This window comes from Monodelphis domestica, chromosome 2, assembly GCF_027887165.1.
Source record: "Monodelphis domestica isolate mMonDom1 chromosome 2, mMonDom1.pri, whole genome shotgun sequence".
Lineage (NCBI taxonomy): Eukaryota > Metazoa > Chordata > Mammalia > Didelphimorphia > Didelphidae > Monodelphis > Monodelphis domestica.
Window position 1 is genome coordinate 543,344,797 of NC_077228.1, and position 26,918 is coordinate 543,371,714.

Genomic DNA, 26,918 nt, shown 5'->3' on the forward strand with positions numbered 1-26,918 from the left:
GGAACCCCCCCGGACGTTCCCCAGGTCCCCCGCCTCCTCCACGCAGCCTTCCCAGCCTCGGCTTTTGGGTAGTCTCCTCCCCCATCAGAGCGGCCCTGCCTGGCACATTCTTCTTCCTGTGTCCAACTCTGGGAGACCCAATTTGGGGTTTTCTTGGCCCAGATTCTGGAGTGGTGGGTCACTCCTGTCTCTGGCTCTTTTGACAGATGGGGAAACTGAGGCAAGGAGGGTGCCCGAAGGGATTCCTCCAGCCTCCAGGGCCATGCCCCGGGCATGAGGCAGGGGCTTCCTAAGACCTTGTTCAATTGATCTTGTGGTTTCAACCTCAGGCCAGCCTCAGTTTCCCCATCTGCTAAATGGGGAGCACTGAAGGGGGGAAGGCAGTTGTCTGGTCCTTGCTCCTGAAGTTGCTGGTCCCCGGACTATGGGCTAAGGGAGGACCTGCCCAATCTGTGACAGAGGGGGAAACTGAGGCAGGCAGCGGTGGCGTGACCTGCCCAGGTTCACCCAGCTAGTCAGGGGCTGAGGCAGGGTTTGAGCCCACAACTCTCCGCCTCAGCACCCAGGTGCCTTGGGCCTCAGTTTCCTCCTGGGTAAAATGGGTCCAGGCCTCAGCCCCCCACCCGGGCCGGCCTCCAGGAGCTTCCCTGGGCGGCAGCTCGTCCTGGGAGCCCCCAGAAGGTGCTGCATCCCAAGCCAGGGACGGCGACAGCGGAAAGTCCGGGGAGGGAGCCCCTCCCCCGCTTCCTCTTTCCCCCTCCCCCTGCGCTCCAGGAGTCATCTGGGAGAGGGAGGGGCCGGAGGCGGCCCCTCCCCCACTGCTCGCCCAGGGGTCCCTCCCCGGAGGCCGAGCCCCCCTTCCTCGGCTCGCTGCCCGGAGAGTGGGGGGGCCAGAAGACGCTGCAGGCCCAGCACCAGCAGAACCTCCCTGGGGAGGCAGCTCCATCTTGGGGGGGCGGGGTGCCAGGCCCGGGGTGGGAGGGAGGCTCTGAGGGCTCCCCGCTGGGCCGGCCACGGGGCTGCCCCAGGAGGACTCGGTGATGCCACTTCGGTCCTGGGGAGGGGGTGGGGCAGCCCCCCCTCCGGGCGGGGACACTCCAGGGGCTGCAGAAGAAAGGGAGGCCCGAAGGCAGCCCCCCCCAGGGCGTTCCCAGCCCACCTCCTCCTCCTCCTCCTCCAGGGGCTGGACCAAGGTGAGCCGCAGCCCATCCCTGCCCCTCCCCGGGCCTGGGCCGCCAATAAGTCCCCCTGAGCCCCCTCCCTGGGCTTCTCTCCCAGGAAGGCCGAGCAGGAGAAAGGCAGACGGCAGCCCGGTAAGTTTGGGTCCTTTTACAGGCCGTCCATGCTTGGGGAAACTGAGGCCCTGCCTGGGTGGGTGGCCTTGGGCAAGTCCCTTCCCTTCTGAGCGTGCCCGCCCGCCGCTCTGCCCTCCTTGGGGGAGCCCAGAGCCCAGGGACTCTCCAGGGCCCATCCCTGCTTGAGGACCTCCTCGGGCACTTGTGAGATCCTGGCCAAGTCACTGGCCTAGGACAGGGGAGGCCCAAGTGCTTAGTCCCTGGCAGTTTGGCCAGAGTCCAGATCTCTGGGGGATCAGCTCCTGGAACCAAGACCAGCTCGGGCTGAGCAGGCTTCCCCAGGCTGGCCGCTCCTTTCTGCTGAGAGACGGAGGAGGGGGCGCAGCAGGCCGAGAGGCCTCTTGGATGCCGTCCTTGTTGGCCCCCCCTTCTAGGCAGGAAAGGGAAATTCAGGGACTCGCCCGGGGTCTCCCCTCTAGCTCAGGGGCCTGGTGGCAGGGCCCTAAGCCACCCTCTCCCTCCCTCCTCACCCTCAGGCCCGTCCTGGTGCTGGAGCGCGCAGGGCCCTCCCTTGGGGGCTCTTGGGGCGAGGGGGAAGGAGAGCCCAAGTAGGAGGGACTGCCTAAATGCACTCAGGAAGCCAATAAGCCTGGATGGCCTCCTGATGGATGGCTGGAACCCAGGAAAGCCTCCCTGCACCCCCACCCCAGAGGAAGACAAGGAAACTCAATCAATCAATCAGTAAACTTTGATCGAGGCCAAAGAAGCAAAGCCCTGCCCTGGGGAGAGCTTACAGTCTAGTGGGGGCGGGTGGCACCAGGCCAGCAAGGCTATACAAAGCATGCCGGGGATGGGCTGGGTTGCTTCTGGTCCTTCCTATCTGGAAAAGGACCAAAATGACATCAAGGCTGATGTCTTTGACTCTCACATAAATTGGATTTAAATGAGGCAGAATTGGCAGGATGGACAGGAAACACTCCACCAAAAGAAGGCAGTGGAATTAAGAAGGGTTGGAGAAGACTTCCAGTCACCAGCAGGATTTCAGGGGACCTTTGAAGTAGGCCAGGTAGGGACGGAGGAGGGGGAGGTTTTGGCATGGGGAGTGGACAAAGAAAACGCCCACAGCTGAGAGATGGAAGGGCTTGTTGGCAGGACAGCCAGGAGGCCAGGGTCACTGGATGGAGGTGGGAGAAGACAGGAGAAGGAGGAGGAGGCTGCAGGCCTTGAACACTAAGCAGGATTTTATATTTGATCTCTAAGGCGATAAGGAGCTTATTGAATAGGGGGGTGTGGAACTTGGCTCCTTGGAGGATTGGCTGGAGAGGGGAGGCAGGCAGACCCCAGTGGGGGCTATTGCTCTAGTCCAGGCATGGGGTAATGAGGTTCTATACCAGGGTAGGCTGGGTGTCAGAGGTTAGAAGTATTGGAGAGGTGAAATCAATGAGAAATGTTACCAAGGTGAAATTGACAAGGTGAAATCAATGAGAAATGTCACCAAGGTGAAATTGATAAGGTGAAATCAATGAGAAATGTCACCAAGGTGAAATTGACAAGAGAGGCTGCAAAGGGGGAATCCCCAGCTTGATGGGAGGAGGGAGGCACCATATCCAGTTGTCCAGAGGAAGAAGCCTCAACCACTTCTAGTTGAGTAATGGGAGGTGCCTTGTGGAGATGGACCTGGAACTAGTGCCTGAAAGAGAGGGAAGAGGGGGGTGGGGTAATTCCAGGCAAAGAACCCAGAGTGAGGTGGGGCAGTTGGGAGCAAATAGCCCAGTGTGCCTGGGTTCACCAAAGGAGAGTCCTGTGAGTAGAGGTACAGGCCTGGAATGACAGGTAGAATCTGGATTTGATTCATGGGTGACTTTGGACAAGTCATCTGTCTCTGGACCCCAACTTCCTCCCCCTGTAAGTTGGAGGAGAGAAGGGGGACAACTGATCCCTGAGCCTGCCCAGCTCAGAATTGTGGACTCTGAGGGGTGGGAGGGAGCCCTGGCTAAAAGCTGCTAGAAGAGCTAGCTGGGCCAGGAGGACAGGCACTTTGGCCTGGGAACCGGGGCTTTGCGTAGCCCGATGGCCATGCTGTGAGGGACCAGAGGGTGGAGCCAAGAAAGGGGCCTCTCAGAGGAAATGTGTTTCCACTCTTGAAACCACTGAAGCCGGAAGGTGCTTGAGGCTGGGGAGGTGGGAGGAGGCTTGATGCAAAGCCTCAGCTGTCCCTGACACCTTCAACCTTGTGTAAATCATCTGACTTATCTTGGGATGACTCACAGTGCCCAGGAGGTGACTAGGCCTTCCCAGCAGCCTACTCTCCTAGGGAGCAGCACATGGGCAGCTGGCTCACACTCCCTACCCAGGCCCAAGGTCCTGGGGTTCAGGGGGGCCATCCCCACAGGGCCACGGCAGCCACCAGCTCACTCCCTCTGGCCCAACTGCTGACTGGGGCTCTCTCCAGCCCCAGGGTCTCGGTCAACCATTCAGCCTGCTCATGAGGCCCCTTCCCAAGCCTAGAAATACAAAGTCTGATGGAAAAGAGCAAACAGTCCTGGGGGATCGGGGCCACTGAGCCTTTGCCCAGCCTGACAGTCCAGGAGGACTCCTAGGTTGGGGGCCTGGGAGGATGCTGTTGCCTCCATGGTCACAAGGAAGGCTGGAGACCTGATCTTTTGGGCTAATTGGACTTCCTGAGCTTGGGATGTCTTCGTTGCGTTGGATTCATCTGTGCAAAAACATTTGAATTGTGGGAGATCAGAAGTGCCCGTTTCACCTTCCGCGGGTTCGCTCCTGAGCTCCATCAGTGGCCATCTCTGGTGCTCCCCTTTAGGTCTGATCATTTGGTGCCGGCGAATGGCGGGAGCCTCGTTTCTGCCAGGCTTCTCCGGGAGCTGCTTTTAGCAAGCACGGGCTTCCAGCTTCCTTTGCGCTCTCTTACCTGCCGCTGGCAGCTGTGTAATGCAGCTACTGCCATGTCCCCTTCCCTGGACTTTTACTCACTGTACCAGAGGCAATTAGGCGATTGCGTCCTCTCTTTAATCCTTTGGGGTTTGCCTGGAATGGCCCTGAATGGGGGGGCGCTTTGTCCCCTGCGGTGAGTTTTGCTGCTTGGGCTCGGCCCTCCCCACCCTGAGCCTCTGTCCTGGGCCTCCTCTCCAGGTAACTTCTAGCCTCCAGCCCCGATCCCGTGGCACAAGTGATGGGAACAGGGAGTAGCGAGTGCAAGCAGTTCCCATTTGGGGCCATATTCTCTGTGGCCACTGTCCCGGGGCTGGGCCCAGGCCCAGTTCTCTAAAATGACAACGATGTGGAAAGCAGGAAAGAGAAGTGGGCCCAGTGCGCAGGGCCGATCTAGCTCTCCCCTTCCCAGGAAATCGTGGGGGGCCTAGCTGGAGTGAGTGAGCACAGGACAGGACGCCCCTGTGAACCCAGGGAAGAGCTCCCGCGGGGGCTGGGCTCCCCCACTCCCTGCCCAAGCACAGACAGTCCGGTCACCAGTGCCTTTAAGTGGTGGCCACAGGGAAGTTGGGCAAGAGAGTGTGGCAAGCAAATGTGGCCAAAGGCTCAGGCCCCATCGGGGCAGGGCAGGCCTGGCTGGAGTGAGGTGTGCAGGGCCAGAGAGCTCCTCGCCCCTCCAGACCCAGCCGCCAGGCCGCCACTGCCCCTGCCTCGGTCCCGGGGGCAGGGCACCCCTGGGCCCTGTGGTCAGGCTCTTGGTAACTCAGGTCCTGTGACTGCGACCTGAGCCACTTGGCCAGGCTAGCAACGTTTGATTCCGTCTCAAAAAGAGAAGATGTGGCTGTGGCCGAGTGTGGGCAAGAGGCCGGGGCCGGGGCCACGGAGCCACGGAGCGGCTCCCCAGACGGCCTCGGTTATTCTGGGAAGTGACCGCAGAAGCTCGCCTTGGCCTCTGGGCAGTGTGCCGGGGCGACATTTGGGAACAAGATGGGTGCCTGCTGGAGCATGGCCAGGCGCGGAGGCCCAGGGCTGCTTCCTGGTTTGGGCCCTGCTCCAGCTGTCTCTGGCCCAGAGATGCTCCCGGAAAGGGAGCCTGCTAGAAACAAGCATGTTTTCTGGATCGTGCAGCTTCTGAGGGGCCAAGAAGGGGCCCTTTTATAGGCACCCGCAGCCGGCCGCAGGGGGAGGGGGCCAGCTGGCCGGAGCTCCGCTACTCACGACTCTTTGACCTCGGGAGGGTCAAGGCTCCCTCTGTCCTCGGTTTTCTCATCTGTAAAATGGCTCCTTGTAGGCCATTATGGTTTTGCTTGTAAATCGTTCAGGAGTGACCCGACTCCAGTAGTCCAGGGAGGTCGACCCTTCCAGAAGAGCCCCAGATGCCATGTTGTGGCCTGTGACAGGAAGCTGTTGGACTCGGGGTAGGTAACCTCCGAGGTTTTTCTCAGCCCGGGTCGGCCCTCTGCTCTCATGACCTGGGGTTCAAATTCCAAGTCTGCTCCTGGGCCTGCTCCCTGTGACTAAGCACGTGCCTTCCCACCTGCGCCTCAGCCTCCTCGTCTCCCAAATGGGGGCATTAGCCTAGCTGCTGCCTTAGACCTCTCCTGGCTCTAGAGTGGGAATGACTCAGGCCCCGCCCCCGCAGAGGTCCTCTAGCCCAGCTTTGGGGCAGTAAACAGTGGTGTGACAGTGGTGGACGCAGTGCCAGCACTTGGGGGCTCTTTAAACATGGGAGGGCTGGGAGGATGGAAAAGGAAGAGTCCGTGTATTCGTGTGCAAAGCCAGACAAGCGTGGGTTAACCTGCAAATGACAGAACCCGCAAAGCTGTCAGAAAACCCAAGTCTGATCCGGAGGGGAGAAGCCCACTATTTGGCCCTTTCCTGAGCCGGCACCACACTTTTACAGCGTCTACACCCGGGACTCTGGGAGAGACAAACTTGGGGGTCTTTTATGCCCTCTGGAGAAGTTGGTACGGCAAGCCCGCTTACACTGAATGCAAGTGCGCTGTAAGGAGGCTGCAGGCAGCTTTAGGGTATCAGGGGGTGTATAACAATGACAAAGGAAAGGGTCAAACGAAGAGCTGGCCTTCCTAGCGAGGGATCTTTAACACAGTGGGAGAAGCTTCTAAAACCAAAAAAGGCACTCAACATCGGGACTGTGTCCACAGATCCCACCCACACTTCGGTCCCCAAACAGTTTAAGGTCTGTAGTTCAACCCAAAACAGGTGTGCCTGGTGCTAGGGTTTCTCAAAGGGCAGGGGACGTTGACAAGCACAGCCCCTGTCCTCAAAGAGCTCCCATTCTGATTTGGAGCGCTGTAAATAATGAGGGACATATCAAGTATAGCCTCTGGGGGGAGGTGCCGACATTAAGGGGGATCAGGACATGCTTCTGGTAGAAGGAACTTGAAGGAGGCCAGTCAGAGCAGAGATGGGAGAACATTCCAGCCATGGGGGACAGCCAGGGAAAATATCTGGAGCTGCAAGATGGAGGAATCACTGGTTTCACCGGTGAAAGGGAGCCACTGGAGTTTGAGTAGGGGGTGACTTGTGCTGTAGAAAAGATGGCCGAATGGAGGGTGGATTAGAGTGAAGAGAGACTTGAAGCAGACCAAACCCCTTCAGTGGTTAATGCAGTAGTCCAGGCATGAAGTGATGAGGGCCTGCACCAAGTGGATAACAATGTCAAAGGAAAGAAGAAGGTGCATGGGGAGGGGAGTTGTTGCAGGCAGAATTGAACAAGAAGAGATGGAGCAGAGGTGAAATGGACCAGAAGAGTAGGAGGAGAGGTGAAATTCACAAGGAGAATTGTTAACAGATGAAATGAACAAGAAGAGTAGGAGGAGAGGTGAAATTCACAAGGAGAATTGTTAACAGATGAAATGAACAAGAAGAGTAGGAGGAGAGGTGAAATTCACAAGGAGAATTGTTAACAGATGAAATGGACCAGAAGAGTAGGAGGAGAGGTGAAATTCACAAGGAGAATTGTTAACAGATGAAATGGACCAGAAGAGGTGGAGCAGAGGTGAAATGAACAGGCCTTCCCTAGAGCTTGGATGTGGGGTGAGAGCAGCCAGGACTTCAGGATGGTGTGTGGGTAGAGTGGTCACAGTGAGTGTGGACTAGTACAGCCTCTCCTAGGGCTGCCAAGGAGGAGCTCTGGGTCCTCTGGAAGGCAGCAGGACTCTGGGGCTGAGCCCAGCAGCGAGAGTCTTGGTCATCTTCACCTTTCTGGGCAGCTCAGCTCTCTGGACTCCAGGGTTTCCTTGCTTCAGTTTCTTCTATCTGTGAGTGGAGAGGGTGGAGGAAGTGGGGACACACCTGCCTTCTTGACCCACTTCCCTGGGGGGGAGGTTACAGGCTCTTCTTTTTGATTCTTTCAGGGCTAGCTCTGTGCCACCTGGTGCTGGGCCTCAGAATCCAAGTTCAGCTGTTCAGGCTACTAAGTGTGTGAGTAGGAGCAGGGCTTTTCCAGGCTTTGGGCCTCAGTTTCCTTATTTGAGTCTCCTTTGACTCACCTTTTGGTATTCAGCAGCTCTGGGGCCTAGGACCAGCTGCAGATGAGAAGCTAGAGAGCCGGTCTCCTTCCGGGGCCAGGCTCCGCTGTGGTCCAGCTGGTGCCTGCTTTTCTCCAAGACCCTGGTTAGCTGTACACAGGAGGGACTAACCATCCAAACAGCCAAGAAAGGCTCATTCAAGAGACATGGACCCAGCAGGTGCCTGGTGCCATGTTGTGTTGGGCTGGGCGCTGAGTGGGTGCCATACGATGGGTGCTGGGTTGGGTATTGGGGTGGGCACCCTGAGCAGATGGTAGGTAGTGGGTGCTTCCAGTTGTTGGGCAGAGAGAGGGGGTCTGGCAGGTCAGATCTCAGTGGGGAGAGGCCCCTGCTCTGAGCCTGGCTGGGCCTCAGACAACAGCGGCTTCCTGCGTGCTTGTGCTTTAAGCTTTTGCCTTGACGGCCCCCCGCACAGCCTTGAAGAACTTGGGGTCCCCTCCCTGCCCCCGGCCAGAGAAGAGCCCCAAGACCTTATTGCCCAGTAGAAACCACTTGCTACAACTTGTTCTCCTGACAGAGCGTCAGCAGGAAGTAGGTTTCATGGGCCAAAGGGCTGCCTCAGCAGGTAGGGAGCTCCCCATCGGCAGAGAAATTCCAGCAGGAATGGCCAGGATGCGGGAGCAGGTGCTGTTGGTCCAGCCCGGCTTGGTGTGAGAGTCTCTGGTGGGGCTGCCCCATCTCCCTCCCACTTCTCCCAGCCCTCTTGCAACACTGGGGCTGGCGAGGGGGCAGCTTCCTCTTCCCTCCTCCGCCCACAGCACTTTCGGAGTTCCACTTCCTCTGCGCTTGGCTAACCCCGAAGCCAGAGGAGCTCCGTCCCCCTCAGAGGGAACCTGAAGGCGCAGCCTGTCCTCCGGGGATGGCCCAGGACTGTCCGGGGCTGGAGTGCAGCTAAACTAGACCCCGTCCGAGGCAGGTACGGCCAGGAGCTGCTTCGGCCCTGGGGGAGGGATGGCAGGTGGGCTCTGCCCCCAGTAGAGGCCGCCAAGGGGTGCTCCAGGAGCCCGGGGAGGGGGGTGGCTCTCCTTCTAGGCCCGCCATGGAGAGGATGGTGGAGGGAGGGAAGGAGCCAGGCAGCCCTCACCAGCCTCTGCCCGCCCGCCTGTTCCCTTCTGGGGGCTCTTGGAGGAGAGATTCGGCCATCCTGGGCCACCCTGGACGTCTGCCAGGAGAGATGGGCCAGTGCAGACTCTCCCATGAAAAACCGCCAGCCCCAGGGGCCACTCCAGGGCTTCCTTTTTGACAGGGGGAGAAACTGAGGCCAGAGCAGGAAAGGGCCTTGCCAAGGTTCACCCTTCATGGCTATGGGCCCCCAAGGAACAGTGAGGGGGGAGCAGAGGTCCCCCGGGGCCCAAGGAGAGCAGCCCCTTCCTGGGGCTCCCTGACTGAATTAGGCAAACCTCCGGCTCTGCAGCCCCTCCGTATCGGGCAGTGCCATCCACGGCAGGGAGGCCCTGACCCCTCCTCGGGCCGAGAGGCTCCTGTGACCGCAGAGCTCTGTCCACTCGCGGCTTCTGGGCGCCCCCCCCCCCCCGGGTCCCCAGAGGAAAGGGGGCTTCTTGGGCTCCCTGGTCCAACCACCCCAGCTTACAGATGAGGAGACCAAGGCAGGGGCTGAGAGCCAGCGGTCAGACCCGCCTGGACCTCTCCATCCCTGTGGCTGCCTCCGGCCCACAATTCCCTCCCCGGAGGGCCACGAGACAAGGCAGCAGATCTAAAGGGAGTCAAGAGGCCAGGCCTGTTCCACACTTTACTTAGGGCTGATTGGGAGCAGACGAATGCCAAGGAAGCATGGCCTGGGTTCAAATCCTGCCTCTAACCATTGCGAGCTGCATGGCCTCCAAATGCTCCCCTCTAAAATGGCCACAAGAGAGCCACATGTGCCCCTCAACCCGGTCATAGTAGAGCAATCTGAAGGACTCTTTGGGGAAAGGAGAGGACAAAGAGGAGCCTGGATCTAAGCAAAGGTGTGGAGGCAGGAATATAGAGAGAGGGCATCCTCGGTCACAGGGACTGGACTCACCTGGACCAAAGTGGGGGGAGCCCGTGGGCTTGGGAGCCAGTGAAGGTTGAAGGGGGAGTGGCGAGGGCCATGACGGCATGAAGGCAGGATGGGGAGGGCCGGGCTCTCTGAGGAGGACACTGGGCAAAGCTCGGAGGAGCGGGCGAGGGTCAGGCTGGAAATCCCCAGGGCCAGCAGGGGCTCCACCCCGGGCGCCCGTCCATGAACATAAGCGCCAGCTTGGGGCTGGGCCCTGCTGTGGACTTCTGCCTCTCTCCGGGGAGTTGGGGTCTGGCTGAGCACAGGGTAGGGAGAAGGAGGAGCAGCAGCACCCGGGGCCGGGGAGGGATGGGATAGGTGTGCCCCACCCCCAGGGGCTCTGCTAGCCCACCAAGGCCCAGAGGGAAGTGACCTGCCTGTGGCAGAGGTGAGATTTGAACCCGGGGCCAGGTCCAGCCCTCTTCCGCTCTCTGTGGGGTGACCTTTCCCTCACTTAGAGATTGCTTATTTGACCACAGCCAGAACCCACCCAGGAAGTGAACAGTGGCCAACCCACCCTGCCACGCTCTGGGGAACGAATTCTGATTGGCTCCTGCAAACAGCCCCAAATGGAGTGGGGCCTGAGACCTGTGGCCAGATCACGGCTCCTCTGACAACCACGTCTGGGCGTGGACATTCAGTGGCTAGGGAGAGGCCCAGAGGCTGTGCCATGCAAGAAGCAGCTGAAGAGATGGAAGGGCTTGGGCTCAAATGGCTTCAGAGTGACCCTGGGCAGGTCACTTTACCTTGTTTTTCTGTCTTCTAATTTATACTAAGCACAAAAGGAAAGAACTAGAAGCGGCTGCCAGACCTAGGAAGACTCAGCCCGGAGAAGTGGCCTCCAGGGTTCCTGTGATGGGTTAGCCTTGCTCTGCTTGGCCTTCGAGGCCCGGCGGGCGGGCAGATCTCCTCGGCATCGGAGTGAGATGGGCCAGAGCCCTGTCTAGCACTCCCAGGGAAGGGCTGGGAAGCTGCTGGCTGCGGCCCGGGGACCTGAGGCAGGGAAGGCCCAGTGAGCCCAGGCTGGAGGACTTGCTAGCCTTCCACATTTCCAGCTGTCCCTAGGACTGGCTCCGCCGCCCTTTTTCCAAGTAGTGTCCATTGAGGCCCTCTCCAGGCAGCAGCGACTGGCCCCTGGCGTCCGAGTCCACCCCTGCCCCCAGGCCCCCTTTGTTTGGGCAGTTTAGTCCTTTTGTTACTGTCATCCCAGCAGGATTGCTGTCTCGCACTGTGCCGTGTTCGGGCCAGTAGCCATGCCTGCCGCTGTCCAGGCGGCATTAGGGCTCCCTGTTTGGTCAGCCTGCGATGATCACCATGAGGTCAGGGCTGGGTTGCCCTTCCAGGAATGGGCAACTGAGTAGGCGGGGCCTCTCTCCCTGGGCAAGGGATCAGGCACCCGGGGGTGACGCTGCCACCCCGAGACTTGCTTGGGCAGTCACTAGCCCACGAAGCTGTGCAGCGGCTTCACACACCCAGGCGTCCCTTCGGCTCCTCTAAGACGGCCTGGCCTCGTCCCAGGAAGCAGCTGCTTGCAGGCACAGGGTAGGCTAGCCAGAGCTGAGGTGTCCCTGGGTGGAACCACCAAAACTCTTGTGGGTAGCTTATTGCGGCTGGCCCAGCTTGTCTCCTTTGGGGGCCAGGACGGGATGGGACCTCCTGAAGGCTGGGAACGGCTTCTGGGGGGTTGAGACTAGAAGACTGGCCTGAGGACAGCCAAGGCTGAGATATAGAAGCCTCCAGCCACCTCCCAGACTCCCTGGGCTGCTCCTCTCCCGCCACTCTCAGACGGGTATGCAGAGGCCTTGTGGCCCCCCTGGGCAGCCTCTTGAGGGCAGGAGCGGAGCCGTCACAGAGGCTCTTCAGCGGGCTCTAGAGGGTGGAAACATGAGCTGGGGAGCGGACAGACCTAGAGAGAGATCAGTGTTTGGAAGTGCCTCTGCCCCCTGCTGGCTGCCGCATGATCCTGGGATTGTGGGAAAATACAGGATGAGTCACGCGTTGAGATGGGGATGCCTGCCCCTCTGTCTCTCTCTGTGTCTCTCTCTCACTGTGTGTCTGTGTCTCTGTCTCTCCTCCCCCCCCCCCCCCGCGTCTCCTTCTCTCTTCCTCCTCTCCCTTTGCCCCTTTCCTCCCTTCCCTATGACTGCCGCAGAACCAGCAGGGAGCCGAGTTCCCATTTGTGTAGTGTGGCAGGAGCCAGCTAGGCAGCCCGGCTTCCCCTCCTGCCCACACTTGTCTTGTCTCCTGCGTCATGGCAGCAGGTCAAGTGGGTAAGGCCGTGCCTCTGCCCAGCCCACCCTCGGGCCAGCCCTCCTGGCGACCTCCCTGTAGCTTGTGCCAGCCCAGGGACGCGTCTGCGTCCAGAAGACTTGGGGGCAAAGCCAAGACTGTCTCCCCAGCCAAATGGCAAACTCGGCAGAGCCTCTCGGCTGCCACGGGCGCCCCTCCCTGCCCTGGATGTCAGGCGGCCTCCTGATGGCCACTGGGTGTGAGACAGGTGGTGCGGCCTAGTTATGGGGACCCACTTGGGCCAGTGGCTCCTGCGCGGGTCTCCAGGAGTGCTCCCCGGGGCGGGCCTGACCACCCTTGTGCCAAGCAGGCAGTCTGCTTAAGCCACAGTGGCTTCCGGAAGGCGTGGGCGCAACCTTGTGGGCAGTGTGGGCAGCACTCCTGTGAAGGAAGCTTTCTCATCGCTGAGCCTTTGCACTGCCTCGAAGAATCTGCCCACCGTGCCACCTCGGGGCCTGCTGACGGGCCGATAAGCATTGGGAGATCGAGCTCGGGTCTTGAGGTCTCCAGGGTAAGGGCGAGAGCCAGAGAGGGAGGGAGGGACAGAGAGACAGAGAGGGAGAGACACAGAGACAGAGAGAGACAGAGAGAGAGAGAGAGGGAGGGAAGGAGAGAGAGACAGAGGGAGAGACAGAGAGGGAGGGAGGGACAGAGAGACAGAGAGGGAGAGACACAGAGAGAGGGGGGGGGGAGGGAGGGACAGAGAGAGACAGAGAGAGAGGGAGAGAGAGAGACAGAGACAGAGAGGGAGAGAGCCAGCCCCTCACACTCTTGTCCCAAGTTACCTTTCAGAACCTTCTCCCTCATCCCCAGCACAATACTTTCCAGTGCAGCCAGTCTGGATTCTTCACTGCCTGTGGTCAGACCCTGATTCCCACCTCCCCACCTTTGCTCACGCCATGCCCTTGTATTGGATGCCCTCGTTTGCCTTCTCTCTACTATTAGGTCACAGGGTAGAGCTGTAGCCCTTGGCCAGGGCCTCGGCGGCTTCTTGGGGAACACTGAGGGAGCCTCTCCTGCCCCGGGGATGCCCCGTCACGGGCCGAGCCCTTATCACGTGGCCTGGCGTAGCCAAGTGAACGGGGTTCCGAGCTCCAGGAATGGCCGGCCTCTGGCTGGGGGTCGCTCAGGGTGCTCTGATGGATGATGACGCTCCGGCCGGGGGGGCCTGTGGAGGAGCCGCTCTGAGGGGTTGCGCTTGGCGCTCTCGCTTGGGCCAGGGCTCGGCGATGCCCCCTCAGCCTCTCGAGCTCTTCGCGCCGTCCGCACTCCTCCTCTGGGCCGTTCCCAGGCCCCTCCCCAGACACCCAGGAAGGGGAACGGGTCACCCCAGGGTCCCTCTTGTGCCTCTTGCCGTCCCCTCCTGACGCCCCCCCTTGTCCTCTCACAGACGATGCTTTACCGCAGCTTCCTGGGCCTGGCCCTGACCGCGGTCCTGCTGGGGCTGCCCCTTCTGCCGCCAGGTGAGTCCCGGCCCACTTTCTCTCCCCTTTCCTTGGCTCCGTAGAGAAGCAGCTCAGGCCCACCGGCTGGGCAGGGGAGGGCCGGGAGGCTCCATTCAGCCCGACAAGCATTTCCCTTCAGCATCTTCCCTGAACAGAAAGCCCCCCCGAGGCGGCCCCCGTACGAGGGGCCCCAGACTGGCCCGCCTGGGAAATGGGCCTCTCAGAGGGGTCAGGACCCCCTCTCCTGGCCGATGGCCCTGCTGCCTGCCAGTCCTCTTGCAGAGGTCCGTCTGCCACTGAGCTGGCGAGACAGCGGCCAGGCCAGAGCCGAGGCCTCTCAGCTGCTCCAGCGCGTCCTGCCTTTCTCCGCAGGCCTTTCCCAGGAATGTCCCAAGTACAAGGTCAACACCTGCCAGGAGTGCATCAAGTCAGGCCCCGGCTGTGCCTGGTGTAAGACTCTGGTGAGACGGGGGAAGGGCAGAGGGAGGGACAAAGGGACAGCCGGCTGACCCACTGCCTGCCACTGGGAGGGCTGCTGGCCCCGGCCAGCTTTCCTGGCTGAGGAGGGTTTAGAAGGAGCCCTCTTCGGTGAGGAGGACGGCCGCCATGGCGCCGTGGGCCAGGCTGGGCAGCTCTGTGTCTGCCGATCCAGCTGGGCCAGGAGGTCTGGGGGCTGCTGGGTAGAGCCCTAGTGGGGTGCTGGGCTGAGGAGGTGGTGAGCGAAGGGAGCGGAAAGGGAGAGGAAAGGCCCGCCTCCGAGCTGGAGAGAAACACAAAAGGAAACCATCCCAGTGACCACCGAGGAGCTCTGGTAAAGAAAGAGAGGAAAGCCTAGGCCCAGACTCTGCGGGCCAGCCGTGGGCTCAGTGGGCTAACCTTGGACACAGAGGGCTAACCTTGGGCTCGGTGGGTCATCCTTGGGCTCGGTGGGCCAGTCTTGGGCTCGGTGGGTCATTCCTGGGCTCGGTGGGTCATCCTTGGGCTCGGTGGGCCAGTCTTGGGCTCGGTGGGCCAGTCTTGGGCTCGGTGGGTCAGTCTTGGGCTCGGTGGGTCAGTCTTGGGCTCGGTGGGTCATTCCTGGGCTCGGTGGGTCATCCTTGGGCTCGGTGGGCCAGTCTTGGGCTCGGTGGGTCAGTCTTGGGCTCGGTGGGCCAGTCTTGGGCTCGGTGGGTCATCCTTGGGCTCGGTGGGTCATCCTTGGGCTCGGTGGGTCATTCCTGGGCTCGGTGGGTCATTCCTGGGCTCGGTGGGCCAGTCTTGGGCTCGGGGGTCATTCCTGGGCTCGGTGGGTCATCCTTGGGCTCGGTGGGCTAGTCCTGGGCTCGGTGGGCCAGTCTTGGGTGTAGTGGGGCAGCCCCGAGTGCTTCAGTCTGACCCACAGTGCCAGGCCTTGTGTTGGCTCTCTCATGCCATGCCCTGGGGTCCCGGGTCTCAGCTGAAACAGCTCTTCTTCCCAGCTTGTCCGGGGGGAGCCCGGCATCCTCAAAGCAGCTCTGAGCCCGCCCTTGCTTTCTTTCCCCAGAATTTCGCCGAGAGAGGGGAGCCGGATTCCATCCGCTGTGACACCAGTCAGCAGCTCCGGCAGCGTGGCTGCCCAGAAGGCGACATCGTGAATCCCCGCAGCGTGGTCAGGCCGATGGCGGATCCCTCTGGCACCAAGACATCCCAGCTGACGCCTCAGAACATCCAGCTCCGTCTGCGGCCAGGTGGGGCTTGGGCCACCCAGGGACCGGCTGGGGCTTCGGGGGGCTTCTGAGCAGGCCAGGCCATGGGGCAGAGTGCCAGGTCTCAAGGCAGGACGGGCCAAGCTTTTGACCAGCCATAGGCAGGGCTGTGCCTTATCCAAACGCCGAATTGCCCCCAGGTCTGGCACTCAGGAGGCCCTGGAAAGAAGCTGAAGGGGGAGGGAGGGAGCCCGAGCCAGGCAGAGAGCCTCAGAGAGGCAGCTAGTCCGGCCCTTCCTTTTACAGGGTCCAGAGGAAGGGAAAGGACGGCACACGGGCAGTAAACCTCGGAGGCAGCTTTTGCTTCCACATCCAAAGCTGGAAGGGAGGAGGGAGGAAAGAAGAAAAGAACGAAGGATGGGAGGGAGTGCCTCATCTGTGTCTAGTGACAGACTGACTCTTGGGGCCCAGTGGGCTGTGGTGGCTGCTGTTTTTCTAGATCACAGCTTGGCCCCAGGGTCACGTGCTGGAATGCCGTGTCCCACACTCCCAGCCCTGTGCAGCACAGTCCGTGGCTGGCCACAAAAGGAGGATGAAGGGTCTTCCCATGTGGCTGCCGGTGTGACAAGACCACCACAGGCAGGCCCCCGGGAAGGCGTCTTTAGCCCTGGTGCCAAGTTCTAGAGGAGAGCTGGCCAGGGGAGTTGTGAGCAGCCCGGCCTCTCCACAGTGCTCAGGGCTGACCAGGCGATCCCCTGCTTGTCTTCCCCGGTAGGTCAGACAGCAGCATTCAACCTCACCTTCAAGCGAGCCAAGGGCTACCCCATCGACCTCTACTACCTCATGGACCTGTCCTACTCCATGTACGATGACCTGATCAATGTGAAGAAGCTGGGGGGCGACCTGCTGAGGGCCCTGAATGAGATCACCGAGTCTGGCCGCATAGGTGGGGCGGGGAGAGGAGCGGGAGGGCTTGGGCTTAGGGTGGGGCGCAGGGACTGTTTGCTTGGGACTCCCTCATGGCCCACTTCTCCCCTCTGCTGCCCACCTGCCTCAGGATGTCGGGACACACAACTTTCGTCCCAGGGGCATTATGAGTTACGAGATCGAGTCCCCTTCATTTCATAGATGAAGAAACTGAGGCACAGAAGGGCAATATGACTTGCCCAGGGTCACGTAGCTAGGAAAGATGTGTGGTGGGATTTGAACCCAGGTCCATCCCCTCCTCTACTCTAGCTCTGGAGGTGTAGGCTGGCTCTCAGCTCTCAGGTCAAGGGCGTGGCTATATGCCTCCCCTCCTGGCCTCTGGAGCCTTTAAAGAGAAAGATGCTCCCAGCCAGTGCTGGGGAGTTATTTGTGCTAAGCTCCTCTGTGAGAACATTCCCTTCACAGGCACCTGCCGCCACCCATTCCTACCTTTTTCTCCTTCACACACCATCCCCACCCTCACCTCTGGCCAGAGAAGACCCAGAGCCCAGCCCGAGGGCTCTGATTGGCTTTGTGACTTCCCAACAGGCCAGTCCCCTGCTCTGCTCTTGAGCTGGCTGCCTCTCTGACCTCGGGCTCTTCTTCCTTTGGAGAGGAAACCTCCTCCAGGAAGCCTCTCCTGATGCCCCCAGCCCCCTGTTCCCCATCCCTCTTGGAGTTCCAGGGCCTCGGAGGGTGCACCTGGCCCAGCCTCACCCCCGCTTTCCTCCTGGCCTCTGGTGGCCCCACAGGGTTTGGCTCGTTCGTGGACAAGACGGTGCTACCCTTCGTCAATACCCACCCCGAGAAGCTGAAGCACCCGTGCCCGACCAAGGACACCCAGTGCCAGCCCCCCTTCGCCTTCCGGCACGTGCTCAGGCTCACCAACAACTCGAACCAGTTCCAGAGTGAGGTCGGGAAGCAGCTCATCTCTGGGAACCTGGATGCCCCGGAAGGGGGGCTGGACGCCATGATGCAGGTGGCCGTGTGCCAGGTAGGCTGGCAGGCCTTGCCCACTCGTCCCTCTGCCCGCCTCTCCCAGGGTCTGTGCCCACAGGGCCCCAGGCCCTCCCCCATTGGTTCCCCCCTTCTTCCCTAATGCGCCTGCTGGGCGCCGGGCTCTGGGGATACAAAAAGAGACGAAAGGTGATCCGTGCCCTCGAGGAGTGCCACCTAAGGGGGGTGCAAATGAGCCAAGGACAGGGTCAAGTGGAGGAAGGGGAGCAGTCCAGCCGCCATGTTTGCCGCCCGGGGGGGGGGAGCGCCCGGAGGACCCCTCGGCGTCACCTCGGCCCTGGGCTTTTCAGGAGGAGATCGGCTGGCACAACGTGACTCGCCTGCTGGTGTACGCCACCGACGATGGCTTCCACTTTGCCGGAGACGGGAAGCTCGGGGCCATCCTCACCCCGAACGACGGCCGCTGCCACCTGAGAAACAGCCTCTACGAGGACAGCAACAAGTTCGTAAGTGGCCCTCCCTCTGCCCCGACGGTGCCCGGGGGGGGGGGGGGGGGGGAGGCGGGTGCCCGGGTGTAGCCGGGAAGGGGGCGGGTACCGTCCACGCAGCCACTGCCGGATTCCACGTAGCAGTTGGTGATGGTGGGCTTGCCTGTCTGGGCCATCCACTGCCCAGTGTGACGGGGCAGAGCCTGGCGCTGATCTCCCTCCCTCCCTGCCCATCTCTCTCCGTCCAGGACTACCCCTCTGTGGGGCAGCTGGCCCAGAAACTGGCAGAGAACAACATTCAGCCCATCTTTGCTGTGACCAAAAAAATGGTCCCGACGTATGAAGTGAGTGCTGGGGCTGGGGCTGGGCTTCTGTGGCTCCGTGGCTTCCAGGTGGCAGGCACGGGAGCCAGTGACGCCTCCATCCCCTCCCCCAAAAGCCACTCCGGACCCCTCACCCTCCCCCCCAACACTGTCCGTGATGATCTTTGTCTCTGTGGCCCAGCCAAGTCCCCAAGCCCGTTTGCCTCAGTTTCCTCCTCTGAAAAATGGAGCAGGGACGGCCCCTCCCTCCGAGGGTTGTCATGAGGGATGACATCCAAGCCCAGGACGCCATCTCCCCACTGCACCACTGTGCAGTGCTACCTTTCATCTCACCCCCGTGTTTGATGCCAAGAGCATACCCCTGAGGGGGCGGATCGCCAGCCTTGGCTGCCGGAGACTCCACAGGAGCAAGGCCACACGGGAAGGGGATGTCTGGACGGGCAGCTGACACCCCTGGGTGCCCGGTGGGAGCACCTCCTTCTTCAGGCAGGGCAGGGCCCCTTCCGGGAGGCCCTAGAAAGAGAAATGGGCTTGCCCAAGGTTGCCAGGGTGGGATTCGAACCCAAGCCTTCTGTCTATAGAATCAGGGCCCTTTCCACTGTGCTGGGCTGTAGGGAGCCCGCAACAAGCCGTGCCCTCCACCAGCCTTCATTGTGGGAGTCGCATCTGCTGCTCAGTCAATTGGCATTTTCCAAGCCCCTTTGGCAGGGGGGAGGGAAGGAAGGGGGTGCCTGCCATGCTCCAGGGCACCGACTGGGGGAACATCTCCAGCTCTACCCCCTGACTGCACACCAACAGTCACTCCTTGATTGACAGAAACTCACGGAGATCATTCCCAAGTCAGCTGTCGGGGAGCTGTCCGAGGACTCCAGCAACGTGGTCCAGCTCATCAAGAATGCTTACAATGTGAGCGCCTCACCCCCACCCCCACCCCCCGCAGTCAGGCAGCCCCAATGGGACAGAGACACCCAGGCCACGTGGGATTCTGTCCCCAGAAAGGCTACTTGTGAGCCCCAAGGCCTGCCTGAAAACAGCTGGCCACTAGAGGGATATCGGCCACTAGAGGTGACCACAGAGGCAGGGGCCACTAGAGGTGACCACATGGGCTCTGGCCACTAGAGGTGACCACGGAGGCACCAGCCACTATCGGCCACTAGAGGTGACCACAGAGGCACCAGCCACTATCGGCCACTAGAGGTGACCATGGGGGCATCCACCAGTCTTTGGGCCGTCAGCTTGTCCCCTAAGTGTGGGGCCAGGGATTCCCAGGAACCTACAAAGAGGGTGACAGAGGGAAGTCCCAATGTTGTGGTCTGTTTGAGCCTCCTTCCCTGGCAGGGGGCCAACGTGGAAAGAGCCCAAAGTTCGAGAAGGCTGCAGGGGTGTCAAAGGCTGAGAAAGCCCACACTCCCCTTCCTATGGGGCCTGGGTAGGGGGTCCCCAGACCTCCCGTGCTTGAGGACTACACTGTCGCTACCTCCACTGACCTGGGCTCCTTCTCTGCCTCCAGAAACTGTCCTCGAGGGTCTTTGTGGACCACAGCATCATCCCGGATACCCTGAAGGTCACCTACGACTCCTTCTGCAGCAATGGCCAGTCGAGTGTGGACCAGCCCAGAGGAGACTGTGATGGTGTCCAGATCGGCACGCCGGTAAGAGGCCTCCCTCCTGTGTCTAGAACGGCCATCTGGGCATGCCTCGCCAGTGATCTCTGGGGAAGAGAGAGGGGGTGGCAGAGGAGACAGAGAGCTAAACTGAGGCCCAGCAGGCACAATCCAGGAGGAGCAAGCCCTGGGGCTCCTGGCACCCTGCCCCTTGTCTTCCCCAAGACTCTCTCTCCTGGTTTGGGAGTTTTCTCTTCCTTTGTCTTAGAATCAATCAATGCTGCAGGCAGAACTTGAGAACCAGGCCTAAAGATGGGAGGTCCTGGGTTCAAATCTGCCTTCCTAGCTGTGTGGCCCTGGGTAAGTCACTTAACCCTCATTGCCTATCCCTTACCTCTCTTCTACCTTGGAACCAATGTACAGTATTGATTCTAAGAGGGAAGGTCTGGGTTTGAAAAAGAGAAAAAGAATCAATACTGGGTATTGAGTTCCAGGGCAGAAAACCAGCAAGGGCTGGGCAATGGGGGTGAAGTGACTTGTCCAGGGTCACCCAGGTAGGACCCATTCTGTCTAAGATCAGATTTGAACCCAGGACCTCTGGACTCCAGGCTCAGTGCTCCATCCACTCACCAAACCACCTAGCTGCTGTCCCCACTATCTCATACTCCTGAGACTTTGGACTTGCAGGGCACTTCAGGATTGGTGGTGATGATTTCATGCTAATAGCCAAGATTTCTGTGGCCCCTACTATGTGCCAAGCACTGTGCTAAGCACTTAACAAAGAGAACCTTGTGGGAGCTTCACAAAAGCTCTGAATTGAATCCCATAATTGTCTCCATTTTATAGTTGAGGCAACGGAGGCAGATGGAGGTACAATGACTTGCCCAGGGTCACCCAGCGGCTTGTCCCCTGGGAAGGGCCCAGTTAGAGCTTGAGCCTTTGGGACTCCGGGCTCCTCTCTGGGCCCGTTGGTACCAGGTGCCAATCATTGGTGGCTGAGGCCAGCCCAACCCCAAATCTTTTCTCCTTCTGCCCCCAAGTGGTCTCCAGCCACAGCTCAGGGACCCTCGTGAGTTTGGCCAGCTCTGACCTTCACCTCAGACCAGAGGGGCTTCTGTCCCTTCCCCTGGTACCTAGTGGCAGGTTCTGCCCTTTGGTGCCAGGCAGGACAGGCTGACCCTCGGCCATATGACCCCCTGAACCTGCTTTCTCTTGTTAAATTTCTGAACTTTGGCACCCAAGGCGCAGCCCACCTCCCCCACCCCAGCTGTCCCTGGGAGCCCCCAAGGCTTCATGTGTCCGTGGCCTGTCTGTTGGCAGGGGGTCTGTGCTGGCATTCTTCCTCTCGCCCTCTGGGACGGAAGAGGCCCCTTCTGATTCTTGTTCGCTATTGGGGCTGGCCTGGACTCCAGATATTTGCTGCTGGATGGGAGGGGGTCCAGGTGTTGGCCTCCAGGCAGGGAGCCCCCCTTTCCTGCCCAGGGGGCCGCTTAAATGGGGAGGAAGAGCCCAGGCCAGGAGGGGCAAGTGGTGCCTTTCAGGGAGCAGGGAATGTTAGAGCCATTTCTTTCTTTTTTTTCCCTAAAACCCTCACCTCCCATCTTAGAATCAATACCAAGTATTGGTTCTAAGGCAGAAGAGCAGTCAAGGCTAGGCAGTGGGGGTGATGCAACTTGCCCAACGTCATACAATAGGCAGTGTCTGAGGCCAGATTTGAACCCAGGACTCCCATCTCTAGGCCTGACACTCCATACACTGAGCTACCCTGCTGCCCCCTTTTTTTCTTTCTTTATTGATTTAGAATACTTTTCCATGGTTCCATGATTCATGTTCTCTCCCTCCCCTCTTCCCTTCCAGAGCAGACAAGACATCCCCCTGGGTTATACATATGCTATCACTTGATACCCATTTCCATATTCATTTTTGTAATAGAGCGATCTTTTAAAGCCAAAACCCCCATCACATACCCATACAAACAAATGATAAATCATGGGCTTTCTGCTCCCACAGTTCTTTGTCTGGAAGTAGATACATTCTTTCTCCCGAGTCCCTCGGGGTTGTCCTGAGTCATTGCAGTGCTATTATTAGCAAAGTCAGTTACATTCAATCGTGCTACAATGTATCAGTCTCTGTGTACATTGTTCTCCTGGTTCTGCTCCTCTCACTCTGCATCAGTTCCTGGAGGTCGTTCCAGTTCACATGGAGTCCCTCCAGTTCATCATTCCACTTAGCACAATAGTATTCCATCACCAACATGTACCACAGTCTGTTCAGCCATTCCCCAATCGAAGGGCAGCCCCCCATTTTCCAGTCTTTTGCCACCACAAAGAATCTCTTTAGGGTACAAACCCAGCAGTGCTATGGCTGGATCAAAGGACAGGCAGTCTTTTAAAGCCCTTTGAGCATAGTTCCAAATTGGCTTCCAGAATGATTGGATTAATTCTTGGTCCAGCCATTTCCTAAAGGGTTGAATTTGCCAAAAGGGGCCAGAGAGGTGAGTGGAATGCTTGGTGCCTGCTCAGTGGTGCCTCCCACCTAGACACACAGAGGGACCCTCCCCAGCTGCTGAGGAGTGGGCAGCCACAGGGCACTCTGAGCATCTCTTGGGCCTATTCCTCGAGGCTCGCTGGCCAGGCCTTTGGCCTAGAAGGCTGAACCCTCCCCCCTCTTTAGTCCTGGACTCCCCCTGGCCCATCAGCCTCTGGGCTCATTCCTGCTCCTCCTCCTCCTCCTCTCAGATCACCTTCCAGGTGAAAGTGACTGCTACTGAGTGTGTCAAAGAGGATTCCTTCACCATCCGGCCCCTGGGCTTCACTGACATGGTCAACGTCCAGGTTCTGCCCCTCTGTGAGTGCCAGTGTGAGGGTGAGAAGCTCAACAGGAAGCACTGTGATGACAAGGGCTTCGTGGAGTGTGGCATCTGCAGGTGAGGGCACTGCCCCAGGCATCCATGCTCTGATGGGACACAGTCTTCCTGCCTATACTGCTGGAATACCTCTGGTGGCAGGGACCTCATTACCACCGGGCCAGTGTTTTCATGGGTGGCGCCTTCCCCCAGGCTACATGCACCCAGGCTCCCCAAGACTGAGATGGCCTCAGGCCCTGGGGGACCTCATGCCTTGGTTCCCTCCTCGATAAAAGGATAAAATGAGGAGAGTGAAAGGATGCCCTCCTGGGGCCTCCAACCTTGAACCCTACTGGGCCCCTGGGAGAGAGAAACGAAGAAATGACCAAAGCATTCTCCTGGGCTCTAATGCCAGGCAGGGTCAGTCAGGGAGAGACATAGAACCAGGAGGGAAGGAGAGAGGCAGCCAGAGAGACAAAAGATGGAGACAGACAGAGGCCCGGAGACAGAAGCAGAGGGAGAGGGGCAGGTGGGGGACTTGCTGGCCACCTTGGGCACAGGGGAAGGGCAGGGGCATGCAGATGCAGAAATGACCGCAAGGGTCCCCGGGCCTGTCTAAGAGCCTTGAGCCGAGCCATAAAGAGAGCCAGGGCTCTGAGAGGTGGGTGATGAGAGAAGGCACAGCTCGGAGGTCGGAGATGAGCCGAGGGCCTGTTGGCATGGAAAGGGGGGGGGGGGGAGCCCTGCACAGTAGGCCTGGCCAGAGATGGACCCCAACAGAGCAGGAGGGGCTCGGAAGGGCTCGGCCCGGCTCTCCTCATCTGGGGAAGCAGAGGGCATCAGGCCGTGGCGGAGGGAGCTCCCTGGGGTGGCACGTGGGACCCTCCAGCCTCCCTCCTCCCCCAGGTGTGACCCGGGCCACATCGGCAAGACGTGCGAGTGCCAGACCCAGGGCAAGAGCAGCCAGGAGCTGGAGGGCAGCTGCCGGAAGGACAACGGCTCGGTCCTGTGCTCCGGCCTGGGGGACTGCGTGTGCGGCCTGTGCACCTGCCACATCAGCGACCACCCCAACAAGCAGATCTACGGGAAGTTCTGCGAGTGTGACAACATCAACTGCGAGCGCTACGAGGGCCAGGTCTGCGGGGGCGCAGGTGAGCCCCCCCCCCCCCCCCGGGGGAGGAAGAGAGGAAGGGCCGCGGTGCGGGGTCAGACTCGGGGAAGCCTCCTGCCCACACGCTTCTCCCCGTCAGATCGAGGCCGCTGCGACTGCGGCAAATGCCTCTGCTTGCCGGGCTTCGAAGGGACGGCGTGCCAGTGCCAGAAGTCCACCGAGGGCTGCCTGAACATCCGCAAAGTCGAGTGCAGCGGCCGTGGGCGCTGCGAGTGCAACGTGTGCAAGTGCGACCCCGGCTACCAGCGCCCGCTGTGCGAGGAGTGCCCGGGCTGCCCGTCCCCCTGCAACCGATACATGTGAGCCAGCGTGTCCCCCGGGGGCCGAGGGCAGTGCAGGGACTGGCCCTGGGGGGGTCGGCGTCCCTCCGTAGTGCCGCACCCCTGAGGCCCGCCCGGGCGCTCTCTCGCAGCTCCTGCGCCGAGTGCCTCAAGTTCCAGACGGGACCCTTCGCCAAGAACTGCAGCGCGGCGTGTCCCGGCACGACCCTGTCCCCGACGCCCCTCCGCGGCAAGCCCTGTAAGGAGCGCGGCTCGGCCGGCTGCTGGCTGACCTACACCATGAAGCAAGTGGACGGGCGCGAGCAGTACCACATCTACGTGGACGAGGAGCAAGGCAAGGGCCGGGGGGGCTCCGGGGCTCCCCTGGGTCGGGATGCTGAGGCTCTGGGTTCGGATCCCGCGGGGGCCCTCTCCCGGCGGGGAGGCCGGCCGCCCCCTCCAGCGTGCTGCTTTGGCCCACAGAATGCGTGGCGGGACCCAACATCGCCGCCATCGTCGGGGGCACCGTGGTCGGCGTCGTGCTCATCGGGGTGCTGCTGCTGGCCGTCTGGAAGGTCCTGACGCACTTCAGCGACCTGCGCGAGTACAAGCGCTTCGAGAAGGAGAAGCTCAAATCCCAGTGGAACAACGTGAGTGGGTGGGACGGCCCCCGGGGAGAGATCCAGGCGGGCTTCCCTGGAGGAGGCGGCCCCTGAGCAGAGCCCCGAAGCGCCAGGAGAGCATCCTGGGCGGGGGGCACAGCCTGTGCAGAGGTGGGGAGGCCGGAGGGGCGTGCAGATGGGCACACGGGCACTGGAGGCGGACAGGCCGGACCGCAGAGTCATGCCAAGAGCAGAGGTTCTGGGTCAGCCTAGGGAGTCCCAGAGGCTTCCTGAGCAGGGGACCCGGTCAGAGCTGGCGTGCGGGGGAGATGGGGCGGCCGCAGCCCAGACCGGCCATCGCCGCTGGCTCTGAGGCCAGAAGGGAGGGGGCCTGCCCCGAGGGGGCCTCAGGAGGGCCGCTTAGAGGGCGCCCCGATGGCCAGAGCAAGCGAGAGGCCTCCCCGGGACCCCTGAGGCGGGGGCACCCCTCGGGGAGGCCCAGAAGGGGCTGAGGGTGTTGGGGCTGCCCCTGGCCTCCCCCTTCCTGCCCACAGCGCCAGCCCTCAGGAAGAGGCAGTTGTGGGGGGGCTCCAGCCCGGGGCTCCCTCTCCTGCCCTGCCCGACCACACGCCCTTGGTCTCTCCCCAGGACAACCCCCTTTTCAAGAGTGCGACGACGACTATCATGAATCCCAAGTTTGCCGAGAACTAGGCGGCCGCCATCGCCTTCGGTAACACCCAGGAGGCTGTGCGAGGGGCCCGGACCTGTCTGGGGGCCCCGCCGGCCTCTGGCCGGATCTTCTCCCACCTTCCAGGACGATTCTGAAGCTGCCCCCCCCCCCCCCCCCCGCTTCTTTGGGGCCCTCGCCTTCCCCGCCATGCTCTGGCCCACGAGGTTCACACGCCGCCCTCTGTCCTCCCTCTGGTTCCCCGCTGGACCTGCTCCGGGCCGGCCCTGCTTCTAGGATGAAGGGGAGGGACGGACGGAAAACCAGCGATGGATGGCACGTCCTGGGTTCGGATCTGGCTTCAGACGCTTCCTAGCTGGGTGACCTTGAGCAAGTCACTTAACCCCCATTGTCTAGCTCGGGGGAGCTCCTTACCGTCTTCTGCCTTGGAGCCCATGGAAGAGGAGGGTTAAAAAGCGCGCTGGAAGGAGCCAGAAGGGACAGGCTGCTGGTGCTGAAAAGTGGGTGGGTGGATGGACAGGTGGATGGACGGACAGATGGGTAAATAGAAAGAGAATGGACGGATGGCCGGAGGAGTGGGTGGATAGACAGAATGGACAGACAGATGGACGGACAGATGGATACAGAATGGACAGACGGATGGATGGGTGGATAGACAGAATGGATGGACGGACGGATGGATGGATGGATAGACAGAATGGACGGACGGACGGATGGCCGGAGGAGTGGGTGGATAGACAGAATGGACGGATGGGTGGATAGACAGAATGGACGGACGGATGGACAGATGGGATACAGAATGGACAGACGGATGGATGGGTGGATAGACAGAATGGATGGACGGACGGATGGACAGATGGATACAGGATAGACAGAATGGACGGACGGATGGACGGACAGAGGAGTGGGTGGAGGGACCGTCCTTACTGTGAAATCTGAAGCCGCTGGAAAGGGCCCGCCGCTGATGGCAGGACCCAGAGCCAGAGGCTGGGGGCAGCGGACCTCACTTTCCCCCGCAGGCCCCCCCAGGCTCCCTTCCTTTTCCATGGCCAGTTCCATGGTTTGGGCCCAGGAAGGCTGCCTGGCCGGCCCCCCCTCCCCGAAGCGGCTGCGCGCAGCTAACTGGCTTCTCCTCTTCTGAGCGCTTATTAAAATGGCAGCCGCCACTGCGCAGTCTCTCGTTTCTTCTCAGACATTGTGCGCTTGCTTCCGGCCCTTTGAGGGCGGAGCCTCGAGCGACCGGGTGCGGGGACGGGGGCTCCCTGGGGGGCCGACGGCTGGGGGGGCAGTGAACAGCCCGAGACCCTTTGAGGCCGCCGAAGCGCCCCACGTCTGCCCGGCCACGGGGAGCTCCCTCTGGGGTGCAAGAAGGGCTTTTCCTCTCGGTCACATTTCCGGACGTCAGTCTGTGAGGTGCCCGCCTGGGCCTTCTGCACAAGCCCAGCCCCTCCGGGCAGGAAGACCCCGTGGGCACAGGGGGCAGCCCGCGGCGCTCTGCGAGGCTTAGGAGAGGGAGGGGCGGGTGGGGGCGGGGCTGGAGCTCCTCGGCCAAGTTCCGGGGATGAGGCTGGGCCCAGGGAGGGGCGGCTGCTCTTGCGGCCCCTCCCGTGAGGAAGCGGGGCTCAAAGGGCCCCGGGAGACCCTCCTTCAGGCTGGGGGGGCAGCAAGGGGCAGCCTTAGGGTGACCTCAGTTTCCCCAGCCGTAAAAGGGAGGCACCGCAGGAGCCGCTGAGCGCCCAGGCCTGCGTGCGGCCGGCCAAGGGAGGCTCGAGGGCCTT

At 61.0% G+C, this 26,918-nt stretch overlaps 1 protein-coding gene across 7 annotated transcripts; it reads left to right on the plus strand.

Moving 5' to 3' along the window:
• The first annotated feature begins 1,025 nt into the window (after positions 1 to 1,025).
• ITGB2 (integrin subunit beta 2) lies at positions 1,026 to 26,306 on the plus strand. Of its 7 annotated transcripts, none has more exons than XR_008915917.1 (17): positions 1,026 to 1,313; positions 13,519 to 13,591; positions 13,946 to 14,034; positions 15,096 to 15,279; positions 16,013 to 16,183; positions 16,956 to 17,197; positions 17,511 to 17,666; positions 17,897 to 17,992; positions 18,788 to 18,877; positions 19,482 to 19,622; positions 22,313 to 22,500; positions 23,326 to 23,570; positions 23,670 to 23,889; positions 24,003 to 24,205; positions 24,334 to 24,500; positions 25,101 to 25,660; positions 25,695 to 26,306. XR_008915917.1 is itself a non-coding variant. In XM_056814519.1 (16 exons), the coding sequence occupies exons 1-16, from the start codon at positions 1,041 to 1,043 to the stop codon at positions 25,161 to 25,163; spliced, it is 2,601 nt and encodes an 866-aa protein (XP_056670497.1). In that variant the 5' UTR covers positions 1,026 to 1,040; the 3' UTR covers positions 25,164 to 26,306. The 7 variants fall into 7 exon arrangements, 5 of the variants coding, with proteins under 5 accessions (XP_056670497.1, XP_056670499.1, XP_056670500.1 ...); XR_008915918.1 differs by having other exon boundaries at positions 25,882 to 26,306; XM_056814519.1 differs by having other exon boundaries at positions 25,101 to 26,306.
• The last annotated feature ends 612 nt before the right edge of the window (positions 26,307 to 26,918 follow it).